The 21,064-nt window shown below is 36.8% G+C and overlaps 1 protein-coding gene across 1 annotated transcript; it reads right to left on the minus strand.

The window, feature by feature from the left end:
• Positions 1 to 10,726: 10,726 nt before the first annotated feature.
• On the minus strand, positions 10,727 to 21,064 carry LOC100493997 (inducible T-cell costimulator-like). The gene is made up of 6 exons (XM_031893906.1): positions 20,978 to 21,064; positions 17,949 to 18,299; positions 16,127 to 16,242; positions 15,573 to 15,679; positions 11,956 to 11,990; positions 10,727 to 11,580 (listed from the first exon to the last, which is right to left on the minus strand). The coding sequence occupies exons 1-5, from the start codon at positions 21,027 to 21,029 to the stop codon at positions 11,984 to 11,986; spliced, it is 633 nt and encodes a 210-aa protein (XP_031749766.1). The 5' UTR covers positions 21,030 to 21,064; the 3' UTR covers positions 10,727 to 11,580; positions 11,956 to 11,983.

Genomic DNA, 21,064 nt, shown 5'->3' on the forward strand with positions numbered 1-21,064 from the left:
ATCCCAGGTCATATGTATTTAGTATACATGTGAAAATGAACACAGAGAATGGAAAATTATTAAATATGCCAAAATCTTTTACATTGCAAGATCGTTTGGGCAGGTCCCTGTATACTGCTTGCATTGGTTATTGTTGCTTTTTATATAAATCTGTATGTTCATTGCATACACCCATTTATTGTACAGCTCTGCTGACTAAATCAGTCCCAGTGTTGGCTGTTGTGGCTATTGTTAGAATAATCTAATATATGTACTGTTGCATGTTCCTCAACCTTGGTATATGCAACCATCAGTTGTTTTGTATGTTATAATTTTCTCAAGATTTAATTTAGCAGTTTGGCCTACAGTTCCTCATTGATATGTACTGCAATATATTGTATTCAGTGTCCTCTTTAAGAGGTCATTTAGATGAAGAGATGGACCCCACCCCCATGTGGGTCATATTCTATAGATGTCAGTAGATTGTGAAAATGGTTATGGAAAATGAGCATTAGTAAATGCCCCAGGTCTAGCTGCTCACTGAAATTATTAAATAGCTTTTGCTAGTTGATTGCTGAACTTATAACAAGGTAAGCAGTTGAAATGAAAGGGAATTCCATAAAATAGCTACTAATTCCTAAGATTGCTAGTGTTATGTAAAAATAATGACTATGCACTCAAACAATTCTCAGCTAAGTATTAAAGGAGAACTAACCCCTAAAAATGAATATGGCTTAATTGTCATATTTTATATACTAAACTTACTGCACCAGCCTAAAGTTTCAGCATCCCAATAGCAGCAATGATCCAGGACTTGTCACAGTGGTTGATCAGTTCTGCACATCAACTAGTGCACATTTCATCCCATTCCTCCATACAGAACAGCTTCAGCTCTTTGATGTTGGTGGGGTTGTCACATGGACCACACGCTTTAGGCATATCCACAACATTTCAATTGAATTAAGGTCAGAACATTGTCTTGGGTATTCCACAACTTTCTCTTCATTTTTCTTTAACCATTTTTTGGTAGAATGATTTGTGTGTTGGTACATGAGTACCAACAGTATTGACAACATGTGATTGCCAAACCTATTCACTTAATTTTTTTCAGGATTCATTGAGGTCTGGCATGGTGCAGAGAGACTCATAAATTGCTAATGTAGTGCAGTTATTCAAAAAGGGATCCCGTTCTCAGCCTGAAAATTATAGGCCTGTTAGTCAGACTTAGTGTTAGGAAAGCTTTCGGAAGGGGTAATAAGGGATAGGATAGTTCAATACATTGCAAATCACAATAATAAAAGTTTGCGCCAGCATGGTTTTATGCGTAACACAGCTTGCCAGACAAATTTAACTGCCTTTTATGAGGTCTTGAGCAGGAACCTCAAAGCTTGAATGGCAGTAGATGTCAAGTGTTAAAGCATTTGATACAGTAACGCACAGAAAGTTAATGATAAAATTGAAAACTATTGGGCTAGAACATATTTGTAATTGGACAGCAAAAAAGCTGAAGGATAGATTACAAAGAGTGGTGGTAAATGGAACCTTTTCTAATTGGACCAGTGTTGTTAGTGGAGTACCGCAGGGGTCAGTCCTTGGGCCTTTGCTTTTTAACTTGTTTATTAATGACCTGGAGGTGGGCATAGAAAGTACTGTTTCTATTTTTGCTGATGATACTGTAGAATTATAAATTCCATGCAGGATGCTGCCATTTTGCAGAGCGATAAAATTGGAAAACTGGGAAGGAAAATGGAAAATGAGGTTCAATGTTGAAAAGTGCAAAGTTATGCACTTTGGTAGAAATAATATAAATGTGAGTTATACACTAAACGGTAGTAGAGTATCCTTTATTGAGAAGGATCTGGAGATTTTTGTTGATAACAAGTTGTCTACTTTCAGGCAATATCATTCCGTGGCTACTAAAGCAAATAAAGTGCTGTCTTGTATAAAAAGAGGGAAGGAAGATTTAAACTTTGAGGTTAGACTGTCGAGGTTGGGGTTGTTTTCTCTGCAAAAAGGCACTTGTGAGGGGACATGATTACTCTGTACAAGTACATTAGATGAGATTATAGGCAGATAGGGGATGTTTTTTTATCCCATATAAACGGCCAGCGCACCAGAGGCCACCCCTTTAGATTGAAGGAACGGAAATTTCATTTGAAGCAGCATAGGTGGTTTTCAAGAAGAGGGCAGTGAGGTTGTGATGGCAGATTCTGTTAATGCCTTTAAGAGGGGCCTGGATGAGTGCTTTAACAAGCATAGTATCCAAGGCTATTGTGATACTAAATACTAACATAGCTCTGTCTGCTGTAAAAGGTTGAGTTTTGTGTTGTTTACCACCCCTTTCTGCATGGTATGCTTTACTGCTTTTTTACTACCTAAGCCGTGTTCCTACATAGTTTAGACTGGACTTGTGGAAAAGTGTTTCCAATTATTATATCAACTTTTTAACTCAGTTCCAATAAATTCTAATATAATCCTTCCTGAAATTATTATTATTCTATAGTATATAGCAAAACTTGGTCTTTCTTGATTTGATGCGTTGTTATCTTTCTCACAGGAAGTTACTTATTTGACCTTATTTTTTGGAGCTGTGCTTAGGGCCATGTCAGACTAACTAAAGTTAGCGTTGATACGCCTGCAACACAGAACATTCACCAGTTATTGTGGCTTCAAAATTATATTCCCTTAGAAACCAGACCACCTAGTAATATTTGAAGTTTTAACAAAACCACAGCGGGGTTTAACAAACATGAGAAAAAAGGCAGAACTTTCAGGTGAGGGAAAAGAGCAGAAAACGTGAACTGAAAAACACATTGTGCTTATGCTTGCAGATTTTATTAGCCACAGTTACCAAAAAGAAAACTCTCTGCCTCAACCTATCAGACTCTCCCCTTCCTTCCAAACTTTCAAACGCTCCCAAAAGGCCCATATGGAAGCATATGCAATGTATCTAAACTGATTAGACATTTATATATGTATCATAAATCATCGATCAGTATCCATATTACATTTGTTTCAATGTACCCTCAACCCCTGTAGATTGTAAGCTCTTTCGAGCAGGGCCCTCTGGTTATAATGTTACTCTGTATACCCTTGTTTGTTAAACTTTTTAAGACCCATTTTGGTTTAAATTTATTGTGAAGCACTGCATATTTGCTGGCGCAATATAAATAAATGATGATGATAAAAATTATTCATACACAAAGCCAAGTAAATATTTACAATTAACAAAACTGCTATGTAACATTTCCATTTTTTTCCTTATATGTTGTGCTTACAGAGCAACAACCTGTGAAACTAAAAGCTTTAGACTCATTCTGTAATATCTAATAAGTTGATGGTTGACACAAGGCACATTTTTTGTTTAAGAATTATAAAATTCCAGCACAGGTTCATGTCCTCCTACACATATTTTTTGAATTGTTTAGGGTAAAATGAATACAATATCTCATGTATTTCAGAAAACAAGAGCAGGAAAATTCAGGATATTATCAATTGTACAAATGTAGTTACATAAGGTTGAAAAAAGTCCATTAAGTTCAACCTTTCCAAGTGAACCCAGCACACACAAACCTATACTGACCTATCTATACACTAGACATACATAAACCATATATACCAACATCAATGCTGTAGATTTTAGTATCACAATAGCCTTGGATACTATGCTTGTTCATAAAACCATCCAAGCCTCTCTTATTAACGAAATCTGCAATCACAGCCTCACTGACCCAACCATGAAAAACCATCTTCACTGCTTCAAATTCCTCTAATCTACCAGTTTAGTTGCACATGTCTGCACTCTCTCCAGCTCATTAATATCCTTCTTAAGGACTGCAGCTGCACTGCATACTCATCCCTTGAGTCAATGCACTTTTTTATGCAAGACAGCACTTTATTTGCTTTAGTAGCCAATGAATGACATTGACATTGGAATTACACAACTTGTCACCTACAAAAATTCCCAGATCCTTCTCAATTAAGGATCCCACACTACCATTTAGTGAATAAGTTGTATTGATATTATTTCTACCAAAGTGCATAACTTTTCCACAGTTTTCCAACTTTGTCAAATCTCTCTGCAAAGTGGCAGCATCCTGTACCGTTTTGACAATTTAGTATCATCAGCAAAAATAGAAACAGTACTTTCTATTAATACACAAGTTAAAAAGCAAAGGGCCAAGGACTGACCCCTGTGGTACTCCACTAACAACACTTGCCCAATTAAAAAATGTTATATTTGTCAATATGCGTTGTAATCTATCCTTCAGCCAGTTCCTTATCCAAGTACAAATATTATGTTCCAGGCCAATACGCCTCAATTTTATCATTAACTTTCTGTGCGGTACTGTATCCAATGCTTTAGCAAAGTCCAAGTAGATGACATCCTCTGCCATTCCAGCATCGAGGTTCCTGCTCACATTATATAAAGGCAACTAAATTAGTCTGGCAAGATCTTATAGTATTGTGATTTGCTATATAGTCAAGTACCCTATCCCTTATTACCCCTTCCAAAAGCTTTCCTACCGCTGATGTCAGACTAACAGGTCTATAGTTTTCAGGCTGAGAAAACTATCCCTTTTTGAATAACAGAAGCACATTAGCAATTCACCAGTCCCCCAGCACCATGCCAGACCTCAATGAACCCTGAAAAATTAAGTGAAGAGGTTTGGCAATCACAGAGCTAAGCTTTTTTTAATACCCTGGGGTGATTACCACCCAGTCCTGGACCTTTGTTTACCATTACATGTTCCAATCCAGTTTTGAATTTCCTCCTGAGTGACCCATGCTTCAGTAGTTATATTATTAGAATTAGATCTATGTACACTACTTCATTAAAAACATGTGTCAGCCCTAAACAATAATGGGGATTCACACCTTCAAGCATTAGACAGTTTGCAGCTTGTCTTCCTTTATTATCGCTGTTTTTGTTTATTTAACTTAACTTACCTTTTGTTCTGCAGCTCTCTTGTTTGAAATTAAACCTGATGTGGTCACTAGACTTCCATTTACCCTAACAACTCAACAAGAGTTTGATTGGCAGACTAGAAAATAAACAGGAGAAGGCTTGAACATAAAACTCCACATTTTTTTAAAATGTTTTTGTAGAGAAAGAGAGGCTAATAGAAGAATAATGTAAAAACATAGACAGAAGCCCACTTTTAAAATGATCTCAGAACAGGAAGCATCAATTAACAGTGCCCTATTCTACAAAGTAGGCTCCCCCAGCATATAGCAGCACAGAGCAAGTATAAACAAATGCAAGTAGATTGTACTTCACTGAATGGTGAATTGACTTAATCAGTTCTGGCCTTGTTGATATACCTAGTGCTGCGGCTTGTGATCATAAATTAGCCCTGCTCTATTCAAACAGCACATTACAAATAATGACATTTTCAGTTGCTTTCATATTTACTTTAAATATTTTCTAAATATGTATGCTTTAAAAAAACAAATAGTTTTATTTCCCCCTCTCTCGGCAGCAGATAGTTGCTGACTGTTACAATTTGAGGCAAGACACAAGCTGTAAAAAAATCAGACATTGGCTGCAAACAATTCAATAATGATGATGATGATGATGATGATGATGATGATGATGATGATGATGATGATGATGATGATGATGATGATGATGATGATGATGATGATGATGATGATGATGATGATGATGATGAAAATACATTCTATACATATCGAACTTAAAAGTGAACTACCCCCCAAAATTTGGTTTTACACAGAACTGACTGCCAGGAAATTCACACAAACACAACTGTGCTTGTGGTCGCACATGACCCCTTTTGTGTCTTTAATCACATAACCTCAAAAACAACATGCAGACTTGGCAGTTCGGGCATCTCAACAACATAGTAATTGGGACAGTCTCATTATGGGGTTTAACACAGAAATTAGTTAGTAAATACATAATACACAAGAGCCATGAATGTCATTTATGTCACAAGACACACAGGAATTATGAAAAATAATAGAGCCCCTGTTGTAAAACATGAGTATGCTAGAAGTCACCTCAGAGTTGAGCTCAGAAATGACCTGTTTATATGCCCATGGAATTCCTCAGTGACTTACAATATCCTTATATTTTTAAAGCGAATCTTTATATTTCAAGGGGAAAATACAGTATACCGCTTTATCATATAAGATCATTAGTGTGGACATATGTAAACAGTTTGCTTAAATACTAAACATCTGAACTTACACACACACACACATGAATTCTCCCTTCTTAATTAACCCAATCAGAGACATTTATGTTTAAGTGACTGATTGACTCAAAGGTGTTGCATTTAAGTATTGTACTTATGTTATAACTGGAACATATATCTAGAAATAATTTTCACACTACCTCAAAATTATGCTACATTTATTAGCGACCTCCTTTAAGAGCCTTCAAAATAATGTCCTCTAAAATGTTATTCTTTCTAGCAATCTCTAAGTAGTTTTGTCCACAGGTAAGCAGGGACCCTAAAGTTACATTGTAAAGCCATGGGCTTCCAGTTGGACAGCCATAATGTAGGAGATGAAAACTGCAATCATTGCTGTTAAGTAACATACATAATGAGTAACTGGAGTGCCATGTTTATATTAGATACCATTACATCACAAGTCTTTAAAAAAAAATCTTGAAGGAGGAGCCACAGAAAATGAGACTATAACTTTAGAAGTAGCAGTAGCTACTGACAAACCTATGGCTTACAGGTTTCACAGATTGAGAAACTCTGTTTTATACAATAATTAAATATTAATGAAAGTGCATTAATCCAGTACATATATTCAGCAAGAATGGGTCTTAGAATAATCTTGCTAAGAAAATGATTTCATCATAACGAACCTGCAAAAAGTGGTTTGACTTATCTCTGCTAGTCTGAGTGATATATAGATTAACGTTTAACTTCAGCCCCATTAAGTAGGGAAAAAAGGTGGGGCATATAGAGACCCATATATACAGAAGTTTCTGTGGTTTAAGTGTTATATGAAACATAAGAAACAAACTGCTTTGTGGAAAGTATCATGTGTATTAAATTGTATTGCAACTTCTTTAACTCATCACAGTCAAGAGATTTATGGGGATCACAGGAAAGAACAGAATAGATGTAGGGGAGAGAAGTGAAACCCTGTGGCTCTGGCACACGGGGACAAATCTACTGTGTCTCAGGCGACTAATCTCCCCCAAATGACATCCCACCGGCGAAAATGTAAATCACCAGTGGGATGGCATACACAGCGGCGCGATTTCACTGAAATCACACAAGTTTCCTCTCGAGGCAACTTGCGCGATTTCACTGAAATCGCGCCGCCACGTGTGCCATCCCACCGGCGATTTACATTTTCGCTGGTGGGATGGCAATCCGGGGAGATTAGTCGCCCGCGAACAGGCAGTTTTGTTGCGGGCGACTAATCTCCCCGTGTGCCAGAGCCCTAAGCTGGAGCAAATGTAAATCTGCCCCTTCATTTTAGTTAATAAAGATATAATGAACAAAAGGCTTATTATTGTATAGTCATAGAAATCTTCAGTGACTTATAATATCCTTATATTTTACAATAGGGGGTACATTCATTTTTATATATTTAAGTATATTACCCTTTTCAACAAGTAAAACATCTGAAGTTCCAGAAATAAATATATATAATAATATATATAATAAACATATTAATAGAAAAGTAAGCATATGGAAGCAAGATCCTTGGTAGCAGAAGAAGGTAAATAAGTTGATGGAAACAGGTAGAAAGCAGTGGTTTTAAACCACTTGTTTTCTTTTTTTTGGGTGAGAAACCAGTTAATGAATGCTTCCTACTCAACACTAAATTTAAAGAGAACTAATTATATTCTTTTCTATTGTGTTTGTCAAGCAAAATACATTTAACTAAAAAAGTAGTTAATAGTGTTTCCTTCAGTAGTGGAATCACAGCAAGCAGGCAGGTGCTAGTTTGTGGGCACTGTTATTAATGCAAGCTTTGCATCATGCCAAAATCTTGTTTGTGTGTCAGGGGCACCTGGTGCTCATACCTATGCACTGGCTATACAATTAAATAGTGAGGAGGGAGAAGGAGGGGGAAAGTGAGTGCTGAATGGAAAGTGAAAGCAATTGTCTGCCATGCCTCTATGCCTAATGCATAGAGGCGGGGAAGGTAATATACGAAAACTGCACTGGATACTCAAGGTGAGGCTTTACCAGAGATCTATAAAGAGGCAAAATTATGTTTTCAACCATTGAGTCAATGCCCTTTTATAGGTACTTTATTTGCTTTAGTAGCCACAGAATGACACTGCCTGGAATTAGACAACTTGTTATCTACAAAAACACCCAGATCCTTCTCCATTAAGGATACCCCCAAAACACTACCATTTAGTGTATAAGTTGCATTTGTATTATTTCTACCAAAGTGTATAACTTTGCACTTGTCAACACTGAACCTCCTCCTGCATGGAACTTATAGTTTTGCACAATTTAGTATCATCAGCAAAAATAGAAACAGTAATCTCTATGCCCACCTCCAGGTCATTAATAAACAAGTTAAAAGCAAAGGACCAAGGACTGACCCCTGCGGTACTCCACTAACCACACTGGTCCAATTAGAAACTGTTCCATTTACCACCACTCTTTGTAATCTATCCTTCAGCCAGTTCTCTATCCAAGTACAATTATTTTGTTCTAGGACAATATTCCTCAATTTTATATAAACTTTCTGTGAGATCAAAGATCAAAAACTTTAGCAAAATCTAAGTAGATGTCATCCACTGCCAAGGTTCCTGCTCACCTCCTCATAAAAGGCAATTAAATTAGTCTGGCAAAATCTGTTAGGCATAAAACCATGCTGGAACCCTCTTATAGTATTGTGATTTGTAATGTATTCAAGTACCCTATCCCTTATTACCCCTTCCAAAAGCTTTCCTACTACTGATGTCAGACTAACAGGCCTATAAGTTTTCAGAATTATCAGAATGGGATCCTTTTTTAAATATCAGCACCATATTAGCAATTCGCCAGACCTTGAATCCTGAAAAATTAAGTGAAGAGGCTTGGCAATCACAGCATTGAGCTCATTTAATACCCTGGGATGAATATCATCCAGTCCTGGACCTTTGTTTTGTATAAGACTTACCTGTCAATCAAAATCTGACCCAGACCTTAGTATCAAGAGACCATGAAGACTGACAGAATTCTGAGAGTGAGATACGGAAGAATAACTTGATTATTTTATAAACAGTACAGAATATTTAATTGATTATATTAAGAAAGTTTCCTATTTCAGTGAGATCAAGCTTTTCATTTTCGCGATAGATCTCCTTTAATCTTACTTACATGGGTGACAAAACGTCCTTGTTTCACCTCCATTAGCACCTGTGTCTGGCATTTTGCAAAGAGTGCCATTATTTAAAAAGGGTTTCTATACTGAGCTTGATAACTATAGGCATTTTAGTGTGACATCTCTGGTAGGAAAGCTATTGGAGGGAGCACTAAAGGATAATATATCAAAATACATTATTTTTTTTTTTGCATAATACAGCTTGGCTGACAACTTTAATTGCTTTCTATTAGTGATGAGCAAATCTGTCCTGTTTCACTGCAAACTGCAAACAAAAATTGCGAAACAGCAAAAAATTTGCGGCTTTTTTGGTGCACGCACCTGTTTTGATGTGTCCACACCTTTTTTAATGCGCCTGCACCTATTTTTTGCGCCCCAATTTTGTGGAAGTTTTGCAAAATGGTGAAATGCAGAATTTGCTGCAAATTTATCCCTGGAGAAAAAAAATCACTACTAATCTATAAGAAAGTGAGCAAAAACCTGAACTTGTAGCTAACTTGAGTTGAAGCGGATTTTGAGAAATAGTTTGATAAAGTACCACTAAGGTTACTAAGGTTACTAGTAAAGGATACTAATTAAATTAGGAAATACTGGCCTGGAACATAGTGTTTTATTTGCATAACTGGCTGAAAGGGATCTTTGGAGGTTCCTGGAAAAGCCTCACCTTAGTATGCAGTGCAGTTAGGGCTCCAGTCTTTAGAAGAAAACTGGTTACATTGCATATATTTGTATGTGTAATACAAGGTGTTGAAGTAATATATGAATAATAATTTATTGCATGATGCATATACATGTTTCTCTGCTGGAACAAGTCTTCCATTCGATGTAGTTAATATATATCTTGTCCTTGTGCAAAGGACGCAAAGTGACATTTTTTTTGTTACCAATAATGCAGCCATTTCCCTAGTCATGACCACCAAGTTATTTTACTCGCTCCATTTTTGAAATCTTTACTTCATTTCCACCTGTTTTTACATACTACCCTATGAGTTTTATACATTTTCCCCAAATGTGCATTCAAAATCATATTTTCATTAAGATCTGCAGCACAAAGTAGGAAAAGAAAATGAAGGGATAATAGAAAGAAAGAAGGGGGGAAGTTGGTTGGAAAAGTAGGCGAGAGAAAATAGAGAAGGAATATAAAGTTATAATAAATTTAACATAGTGAATAAAGTACCCCTATTGTAAAACATAGGTATATAATATGTCACAGAGGAGTTCTATGACCATATAAATGCTTTTATACAGGTCATGGAACTCTGAGGTGACTTCTTATATCCTCATATCTTACAAAAGGGGGTAATTTATTACAATATACATGTTTTAGTAAGTCAGGTGACAGAATTTACATCACTAAACTCCAATTATAACTGATGACATCACTACGCATCATTTATAAGGATATGATTTACAGTCTGGTCATTTCCCTATGGGATCATATACTTATTAGAGAAACCAAACAATGGTTTACAAACCCAGAGCAAAACAGTTCAAAGCAGTGCAGTTACATTTATTGTAATAACACATATACAGCAAAATTACACATGTAAGCGCAGTCAGCCCCCAGACAGAAGTGCTCTAAAAATGACTGTTAAAGGGTGCGCTCTTGCAGATGTCACAGTCAGTACTAATGGCTTGCACCTAGCAAGTACTATAGTTACAAGAAGGCCCAGACTGGCAATTTGTGGCTTTTGTCAAAATTCAAAGGGGCTGCTGTAAGATGCCATAGACAGTACTATTTATTGGGCAGGTGAGGGTGGGCCTGGGCCTATTGACTCCCAGTCCAGTGGTTACAAGCATCTTTATAATATCTTTATTATACAGTTATATCTCACAAAAACATTTCTTGTGCTAAACTGCCCAGTAGGATGGACATCAGAGACATAACTTCCCTGCGAGATAACCCGTGACCCCTCCCGCCAATCAAAAAAAATCACAGGGGATCACTGAGGAAGCACAGGGTCTTCTTTCTCAGAAGTTCCACCACCGATGGAATAAAGTATGAACTGATCAGAAACAAATCCCCATTTGCCTATAGGAGTGGAACAACATCTTGTAGATCAGGAGCTGCAAATATTACTTTGCAAAACAGCTGCCCTTTTATCTTCTGATAGTTGTCCATGTTAACAGTGACAGCTTTTTTGGGGGGGGAGTTTGCTGCCCTTTGAGCCAACTAATGGTTTCTGTTTGTGAAAACTTTCATCCCTAGTTCCAGATGCATCGCTACATTTAAATTATTAGCATTCCCAATACTATCTGTGCTTGGTGTTCAGGAATCTGTAAGAAAGGAAATGAAGAGCAGATTGAAGGGGAATGGGAAAAAATGTTGACACCCTTACTACCCAACTTCATTACAGTACCTATCTGGAGTTTAACAGCTGAATTGATTTAATACCACACAGTGGGCATATTCATTCTTTCATTAGTTGCACATTGTTCTAAACTCTAACTCAGCAGCAAATGATTTGAACATAGAAGAGATTTAAATTTAACATCTTACATAAAGCTTCATATGAATAAACGAAAACCTGCACAAAATATTTTAGCTCTGAAAAATATCAGGCAATGTGACTTTACTAAACTTACAGTAACCAGTAAAATGAAAGGCCATGCGTCTATATACATGTTATGATTTTCTGCATTATGCTGTACCTTTGTTTTCCTCATCACTGTGTGCAGCTCATAGCCTGCAAAACAAAAGAGAAAAATGTTTAAAACAATATTAGCCAACTTGCATGTACTGAATGTGATGATCAGACCATTCTGGAAAAAAACATGCACAGACAAAACGATCACTCTGCTTCACACTGAGACCTGCATTCTTTTTCCATTAAAAACATAATAACTGGGGCACTGCTCTACACAATAACAGAAAACAGAACTATTTATGCTGTCTTCAGCAGCAGAGCACTTATCTCTAAAATCTAAGAAAAGAAATTAAAATAATTGTTTTATTACATTATACTGGAATTAATACTGAAAAAAATATTTAGAGCAGCTATTGTAACAGCAAAAAATAATCTAATAAAATCAAAATATGTTTTTTTTAGTATTAAGTCTTTGTTATTCATTGTGTTTTTGTTATTTTTTGTAATTTGCCTCTCTCTATTCTAGACCGAGTAGAAGTATATAGAACAATGAAGGATTCCTCCATTGAAGGTAGCTCTCCCCAACTCAGCTTCCTCAAAGAAGGCACCAATCCAGACATAATAAGCCTAGGTGGAAGCACACACAGAACCACACTATCATGCAATAAAATTTAATGAAACTGTTGGGGGGGATATGTGGCATATCTCAGCTCAGAGGCCTCTCTGAAGACTTCTCCCACTTTTATCAGTTTTATTGTGTTTTTTTTTAACATAAACATAAAACCAATGGCAAATGTTTACTCAGAAACATCAGATTGGTGGTAAGCATACTGTAATGGGATTGGGGTATGGTTGTGCGGATGTGTGACACCTATGTAATGAATTTCTATACACATACTCTCCATCTAATGTCTCTCACACAGTGTGGATATTCTGCAAACGCTTGTATTGAATAGTCAGTGTTTTGTCCTCTCATAGTTCCATTAGAGCTTCTTGCATGATAGTATGGTGCTGTGTGCACAAGTTTTACCTTTATCTCACTGCTAGAGCAAAAGGTGGAGTGACCCTAGTATAAACCACCGGTCAGTGCTTGGTATTTTGACCAAATTGCCAAATATCACTTTACACCGCTTGTAAATAGCAAAGTGTTGCACAAAGAGAACTGATAGCTCATTGTTGAGAGCACTGCAGTGGTATAAATGACAGGTGTGTCATATGCCTAAGATTCCAGACTAAATAGCCACAAAAATAAATAAATAAAAATGAAGACTAATGAAAATGTGTCAATAAATGATGGTGTGTTTACCGTACAGGCCAAAGCAGCCTTAAGGGTGCAGCAGGAATGAATTAAATATGTGGGTGTGGGGTGGTCCTTTGGGCCCTTTACTAAACGTGTCAGCCCCTGAGTTATACACTTGTTATTACAGGTGTAAACTAAAGTGTTTACTAAAGTAAAGTGTCAAGTGTTAATGAGTATTGCTTGCATGAGAAGGTGCAGGTAGTGGGTCGTTGGAAAATAAGTGGCAGAGATTGTGATGTTTCCCCTTAAGACCTTTGCGCAATTTTGTAACATTTAGAGGTGGCCATACACGGTATGATCCGCATGTTTGGCAAGGTCACCAAACAAGCAGATCTTCTCCCGATATGCCCACCTAAGGCGAGTATATGGGCTGTTGGAGTGAGGACCGCATCAACGAGCTGATAAGTCGGCGATCTGATGGGAAAATCAAACCTGCCTGATTTAGATCTGGGCAATTTTGTAGCTGGGCCAGATGTCGGTCAGGTAGTCCTGTCGGGGTAGATCCCGAATCGGCAGCTGAAATGTGCCCGTGTATGACCACCTAAGGCGTCTATAACAATGCATCTTTTTCTGTCCTTTCCTTCCCTAAAATAAGTAAAATAACACAGGAGATGGAAATCACCCAGGCACAGGATGGGGCCTTTTTATTTGCTAGCCAGGATTTTTGCCTTAATGATAAGCTGCTGCTGCTGCCCTACTGTCCTTCTGATCTTGTTGGGACATTAGGCAGTAGATGTTTTTTCACAGTAAGCACTCATTTCTGCAAGTTTTTTTTAGCAGCCTTTATTTTCTTTATGAATCATCCAGGTGGTATGACTGTGCCGCATGTGGCATAAAGATAATTTGCTATCCATCAGCTTTAGCACTCAAATGAAACTGAAGTTCAGGTGATAGGTCAAGAGAACCTGCAGGATGCTAAAAATATGCACAAAAATAAACATTTTTCTTTGCATGTGTTTAGTATGGGTTTTGTGAACTTGCAAAAGTAGTGATATGCAAAACTTGTCCCATTTTGCTATGCCAAAAAATCTGTAAAACAGCAAATAGTCGACTTTTTTTTTCACCAGTGGGAGTCCATGGGCATTTTTTTGTGGCAAGACCTTGAAAAAAATTTGCTTATCACTATTAGCAACCTTTATGCTGGTGAAAAAATAGATTGAGGATTTCATAGTTCACATCAGTGAGCAGTGTATGTAATTAAATAAAAAACGTCCAAGGACCTTGGAGTCCTTGTAGATAATAAACTTGGCTGTAGCAAGCAATGCCAGGCAGCAGCTGCAAGGGCAAACAAGGTTTTGCGCTGTATTAAAATAGGCATAGATTCACGGGAGAAGGGGGTTATTCTTCCCCTTTACAGAGCGCTGGTAAGGCCCCATCTAGAATATGCCGTTCAGTTGTGGTCTCCATTGCTCAAACGGGACATGATTGGGTTAGAGAGGGTCCAGAGAAGGGAAACTAAGTTGGTAAAGGGTATGGAAAGTCTCAGTTATGAAGAAAGACTGGCCAAGTTGGGTCTGTTTACACTGGAGAGGAGGCGCTTAAGAGGTGACATGATAACTATGTATAAACATATAAGGGGATCATATAATAACCTCTCTAATGCTTTATTTACCAGTAGGTCCTTCCAACGGACAATATTTGGAAAGGATTTTTTACTGTGAGAGCTGTAAAGTTATGGAATTCCCTCCCTGAATTAGTCGTACTGGCTGACATTATATAGCTTTAAGAAGGGGTTGGATAGCTTTTTAGCAAGTGAGGGAATAAGGGTTGTGGGAGATAGCTTTCAGTACAAGTGAGGGAATAAGGGTTATGGGAGATAGCTCTCAGTACAAGTGAGGGAATACAGGGGTATGGGAGATAGCTCTTAGTACCAGTTGATCCAGGGACTGGTCCGATTGCCATCTTGGAGTCAGGAAGGATTTTTTTCCCCTCTGCAGCAAATTAGAGAGGCTTCAGATGGGGTTTTTTGCCTTCCTCTGGATCAACTAGCAGTTAGGTAGGTTATATATAGGTATTATGGCTGAACGTGATGGACATATGTCCTTTTTCAACCTAACTTACTATGTTACTATGTAACACCCCCCAAAGTACAAGAGGTTGAAATTATTCCACTTGCTGTTCTTTATAGGAAAATTATCCCCCCTCCCAGATTGAATACTTAACCATATCAAGTGGCCTATTAAATAATCTGACCAAACTGTTGGTCTTATTAAATACATACTGCCAAAAACAAGCATTTTTGTAGTTAGTGAACTTTTTGTTTTAAACTTTTTACTTGTTATGCAAAAAATGTTGTGCTTATTATGATAATTATTATAGCACAGAAAGAAAAGTTCAACATAACTTAAAAACATACAGGTTATTCGTTAGTGTTCTATTACCTTGGAATAACTGGGCGTTTAGCTGGGTTGACAGATGCCATTGGCATGTATTCACTGTTGCATTCATTATTCTGGGTGTTTCCTTGGGATAAACATTTCCTCCGAAACTGTAAAAAAAATATATTCAAGGCTGATTTCATATTTCACAAGTGTGTGTGTGTGTATACTATTACATGGCAATGTTTGTGAACAATAAGCCAAGTAAGACAAGCACCATCTCAAATCAGGTTGTGCAAATGGTAGATCTTCACCACGCATTATTTTTTTCATTATACTTTATTTATATACTGCAGATAACGCCCGAAAATGCATACATTTGTTTTTCAGCTCCAGCTTATCCCATGCTGGTCAGTGTGTACACAAGATTAGGTGAAAGCGAGCAGGTCAATCTTTTGTCCTCAGAGGAATTACAAAGAAAATGTGACACTGTCCTTAGATGTCAGGATTTTAGACCACCACTTGCCTATCCCGCCCTTTATAGGTTCACTAATATGTAGATCCAGTTGTAAAATGCCAATGTTTTATACATTATCATCCCCATTTAACATACATACCCTATTTTGGATCCAAAGACAGAATGTAAAAATGCAGCAAAGGAATAGAAATACAGCAAGACCAGTTAAAATCCATATAATAAATTCCTGCATTCCACTTCCACACTGTTGTAAATCTGAAAGAAAGGGATTATATGTATGTGTATATTAACATTATGCTGGAGAGGGCTATGGCAAGTTAGCACCAAAATGGGATTTTAGTTATTCAAAGATTAATTCTTCACATAGTCATCGCAATGAGAACATGCAGCTGAGCTGCTAGAAGGAATAAGAGCAAACCAAATGGATTCATTAAAAATTAAAATTGAATAGAACACATTTCAAATGATCTAACTCATCACTCCCCTGCACTCCCAATAGTTATGCCACTGTATAGAGTGTGGGATAAATATGGCTTGATATAAAATAGATTAAATGATCTCAATGATTACAATATGTCATCTGGTTGATTTTCATGACAGAACCTCTTGACTAAAGGATAACTTTAGGGATCCTATTTTTTTAGCACCAGAAATGCACTTACCATGCAAACTATCTTGACATACATACATTTTTCAGCCCAAAATACTACATAAGTATTTCCATAAAAACACAAGAGTAAATTTGTCTTGCTTCCCCAAGGGTCAAAAAGATTTTCTCCTTCAATATTTGGACCTCAATTTGCCTACCTAGTGTTAAAGGATACAAAACTTTAGTCTCTGCCTGCAATAAATGGGGCAAATTATAGCTTTAATGAAGATATGGGGTCATGGTTAAAGCAAAAAGAGCCCACTAGTGATGAACGAATCTGTCCCATTTCCCAAATTTGAGAAACGGCAAAAAAATTGGTGAAATTCAGCCACCGTACGACTTTTGATGCAACCAGGACTTTTTCCTCACTCTGTGAATTTTTGTCACAGCAAAGTTTTGCGGCAGTACTGCAAATAAATTCACCAATGGCAAAATGCTAAATTTTGCAGCAAATCCAAGCCGGCCAAAAGATTTTGCTCACCACTAGAGCCCACCTTTATTTGTTATTATGTAGACAGGGTGTTTTTTTTTTCAAATACAAATTAGAAATGGTTGCTGTTTAATTCCCTGGAAAAGAATATTCCTAATGAAGAGAAGAGATTAAATTTGTTTTAAAGAGGTGATGCAGCAAGGCTTTTTTTTTGCATTAGGAGCTATAAATAAAACATATTTTACCCAGTACATTGCAAAGCTTTTCCCCCAAGCCATTTTACTGATGCACATGAGATCTGAAAAATGCTGTAGGCAATCATAAAGGTTTCCATCCATAAAGCATAATAAAATCTGTATAGTTACACTGAAAATGAGTTAAAGTTGGTCAGCTTATATTTTTTAGTGGTGTGGCAGAAAGTAAAAGCATGTTTTTTGCTGTTTGCAGACCATGTATTATTGGAACGATAATAAGACATGCCTCATATCCCCAGGACCTGCCCAGCACTGTTTTCAGTGAAAGGTAGATAATTTGCAAATTGAAGCATAACGACAGCCCCTGTCCTCAGGTACAGCTTCTTCTGTATAGGGTTTATGTATTTGACCACATTTAAACCACATTTGCCTATGATTATGTGGCGCATGCGCACAAAACGCGTCAGGCACCCTGATTTTAAATGGAACTATAAAGACCATTTTTTTAGCAAACTCCGCTGTCTGGTGTGCTTGGAGTTCCTTCAACTACATTTAAACCAACTGACTCCCTATAGAATACCCTGAATGAAAATGGAATTGGGCTGGAACAATCAACTATGCATAGTTTAACAAAATCAGAATACAAATGAATCAAAAATGTGTTTTTTCCTAAATTAGTAGATCTTACCATGAATGTAAACATATGTCTCATTGATAATAATGCTTCGAAATGGAGGGGGGTAAAAAATCCTAATTTCACAAGTGTAATTATCTGTGTGCTTGATGTCGAAATTGGATAGAGTGAAGGAAATGCTGCTATCATTGGATTTTGTCCAGTTACATTTAGGATTGTCATTCCAGCTATAAAAGGAGGTATTTTTTCCATCAGTGTACACCATGCAAACTTCCTGTTTCTTATTGCCTCTCATCAAGGTTAGATTAAACTTGGAATCCGTTGAAGGGACATGATGGCAGAGAAGGCAAGGCTCACCATCTTGAGATGCAATAACTACTTTTGGGTAGCTCTTAGACAGTTGTGCTGGAATATAGAAGAAACATCATTAAGGATAATATTGCCAATTCATAAGAATTTACATTTGAGTGTATTTTTCTTTAAATGCTCAGTAAACATATATCAGCCACCAGCCAAACTGTGATTATAAAAAGCACAATACTCTCTTATCTGTATATATGCGTGTCTTCTATATACCTGTAGTGTATTGCATTTTAGTTTAATCATCAATAAAAATTAGAAACCCACAAAGATGTGGGGAAAGGTTACAGTGATTGTCATTTCTGGGAACTCAGTCTCATCTTGCATTATAGGTGTCTATTCAATTCCTATCTTTTATCTGCCTACTCACTGCTTGAGCTCATTGAACTACACCTACGTACAAAAGCCCAGAAAACATTACTGGAAATGTTATTGACATTCAGCTGTGCTCAGTGAAGCGGGCTTGGGATCCCCCAGAATTTATATGCAAATATTCATCCTGGAGACACCTTGAGGGCATATTTATGAAATTATGTTGTTAATTTTACACCAAAGAAAGGTAATATTTAATAAAGGTATGGGACCTGTTATCAAGAATGTGCAGAATTTGTGGTTTTCTGGATAAGGAATATTTCTGTAATTTGTATCTCCATAATTTGTCTACTAAAAAATCATTTACACATAAATCCAATAGGATTGCTTTGCCTCCAAATTATATTTTGGCCAGTATCAAGTACAATGTAGGGATTCATCATTACAGAAAAAAGGAAATCATTTAAATTTCTTGATTATAATGGAGTCTATGAGAGATGGGCTTTCTGTAATTCAGAGGTTTCCAGATAATGGATCCTATACCTGTACTCTTTAAAGTTTGGGTAAATTTCAATGTAAAGGCTGTAGGTGCAGTTACAAGTCTACATGAGATTTCTGCCAGAATTCACAGAAGAAACCAACAGAAGTCTAGAAACTGTGCTAAGCAGCTGGTGTAGTAAGAAAAACATCACACAAAATGGTATATAGCTTACACAAAAAGGTATATAGCTTACACAATATTACTGTCCATGCCATTTCCTGTTCTTTACTAATGTTATGTAAATGGGCAGAGGTTGGCAGATTTAGGTAAGTCTGGGTATCATTGAACTTAATCTACTATTTGAGAATTTCCACTAAATTTCCTGAGAATAAACCATTTAAATAAAAGTTCACCTTACTTAGATACAAAAGGTGCAGGATCCTGACTTCACTATTGTGTGCTATTTTGCCAGGCTGCCCTCTCCTTGGGACTTACTACAAAATGCTCCAAAAAACTGCAAATGATATTTAGGTCTATGTAAGACTGAAACACTGAAAATAATACACCTCTGAAAAAAATTAACATACAATTGCAACAATATATGGTGGACAGCCCTGGTACAGTATATAGTACTCTTCTCAAAGATCTTTTTTTATTGTTTTGGGCACTATTGTATCCCCATGCTCCATTCTGTTGCTATGTTGCTTCAATGTGATGGGGTGTGGGGGCTATGAGTTTAGATAAAATTTAAATAAAGATAGAGAATATTAAAAGGAGCAGTATATCCCCTTGTACAACATGAGTTCAGTGAGCATGGATTGTGCTGTTCTGTACTTTCTGCCTAAATTACCAGTGCACAGATAAGTAGAAGTCCATTAAGCAGGAGGATTGTGTATATTGCGAACCTGGAACAGGGTGAATTTCCCTTCTCTGCCCTGTTTAGCTCAAGAAATAACATAAATGTATGCTCAGCACAAGCCCTTTTCATTGCACTAAGGCTGAACAAAGGAGTACACTGCACCCTTTAATCCATATTATCACTAACAGATAAAAAGATCAGATATAATCATCCTGTTCATAATAAATTAATATATTCATTTTGTTCTGCTGAAAGGTCTCATAACTAGAACAATTTCAACAAACATATATATTGGACCCTGAATGACTACTTGTACAATGCTATTTTTTATATTATGTTTGGGACTATACCCAATTGGGATTTTTTTGTCTATTAAAAAAGATATACTTCACTATCCAGCATTTCTGTTTTTATCCTGAAGGTGTTTTTAGACTTTATGTATTTATTTGGCTCATATATCCCCACATCTTGTGAGTAGGCAATCTCCCCAGAGTGTTGGTTTTGCACTGCACTGTCACTATTTGGTTTTATATAAAGGAATTTGTCACGAGCACTAAAATCGAAGGTTCATTGTACAGGTATGGGATCCCTTATGTGGAAATCCGTTATCCAGAAAGTTCTGAATTATGGAATGGCCATCTACCATAGACTCCATTATAAGCAAATAATTCTAATTTTTAAAAATTGACTCCTTTTTCTCTGCAATAATAAAACAGTACCTTGTACTTGATAACAACTAAGATATAATTAATCCTTATTGGGGGCAATAGCAGACTTAAGTTATGGAGATCCAAATTACGGAAAGATCCCTTATCCGGAAAACCCCAGGTCCCAAGCATTCTGGATAACAGGCCCCATAACTGTTTTAAAAATTCTGCAGCAGGAGAATTATTTTGCGCTTATTTGGTGAGAGTTGCAAGCAACCCTATTCACGTCAGGATAAAGCGGACTTTCTTTTACTCTAAACTTATATATATATATATATAATTATATATACTTATATACACCTTGAACTTTGCTAGTTTGTTATTGTAAAATGAATAGGAATATGAGAAATTAAAATAATCTTACCATGCAGCACCAGCAAAATAAACAGAGGAAACCCCGTCAGATTTACATTCATAATGGGGTTGGAACATCAGCCTGTGTCAGGTTTGA

Source organism: Xenopus tropicalis, chromosome 9 (genome assembly GCF_000004195.4).
Source record: "Xenopus tropicalis strain Nigerian chromosome 9, UCB_Xtro_10.0, whole genome shotgun sequence".
Lineage (NCBI taxonomy): Eukaryota > Metazoa > Chordata > Amphibia > Anura > Pipidae > Xenopus > Xenopus tropicalis.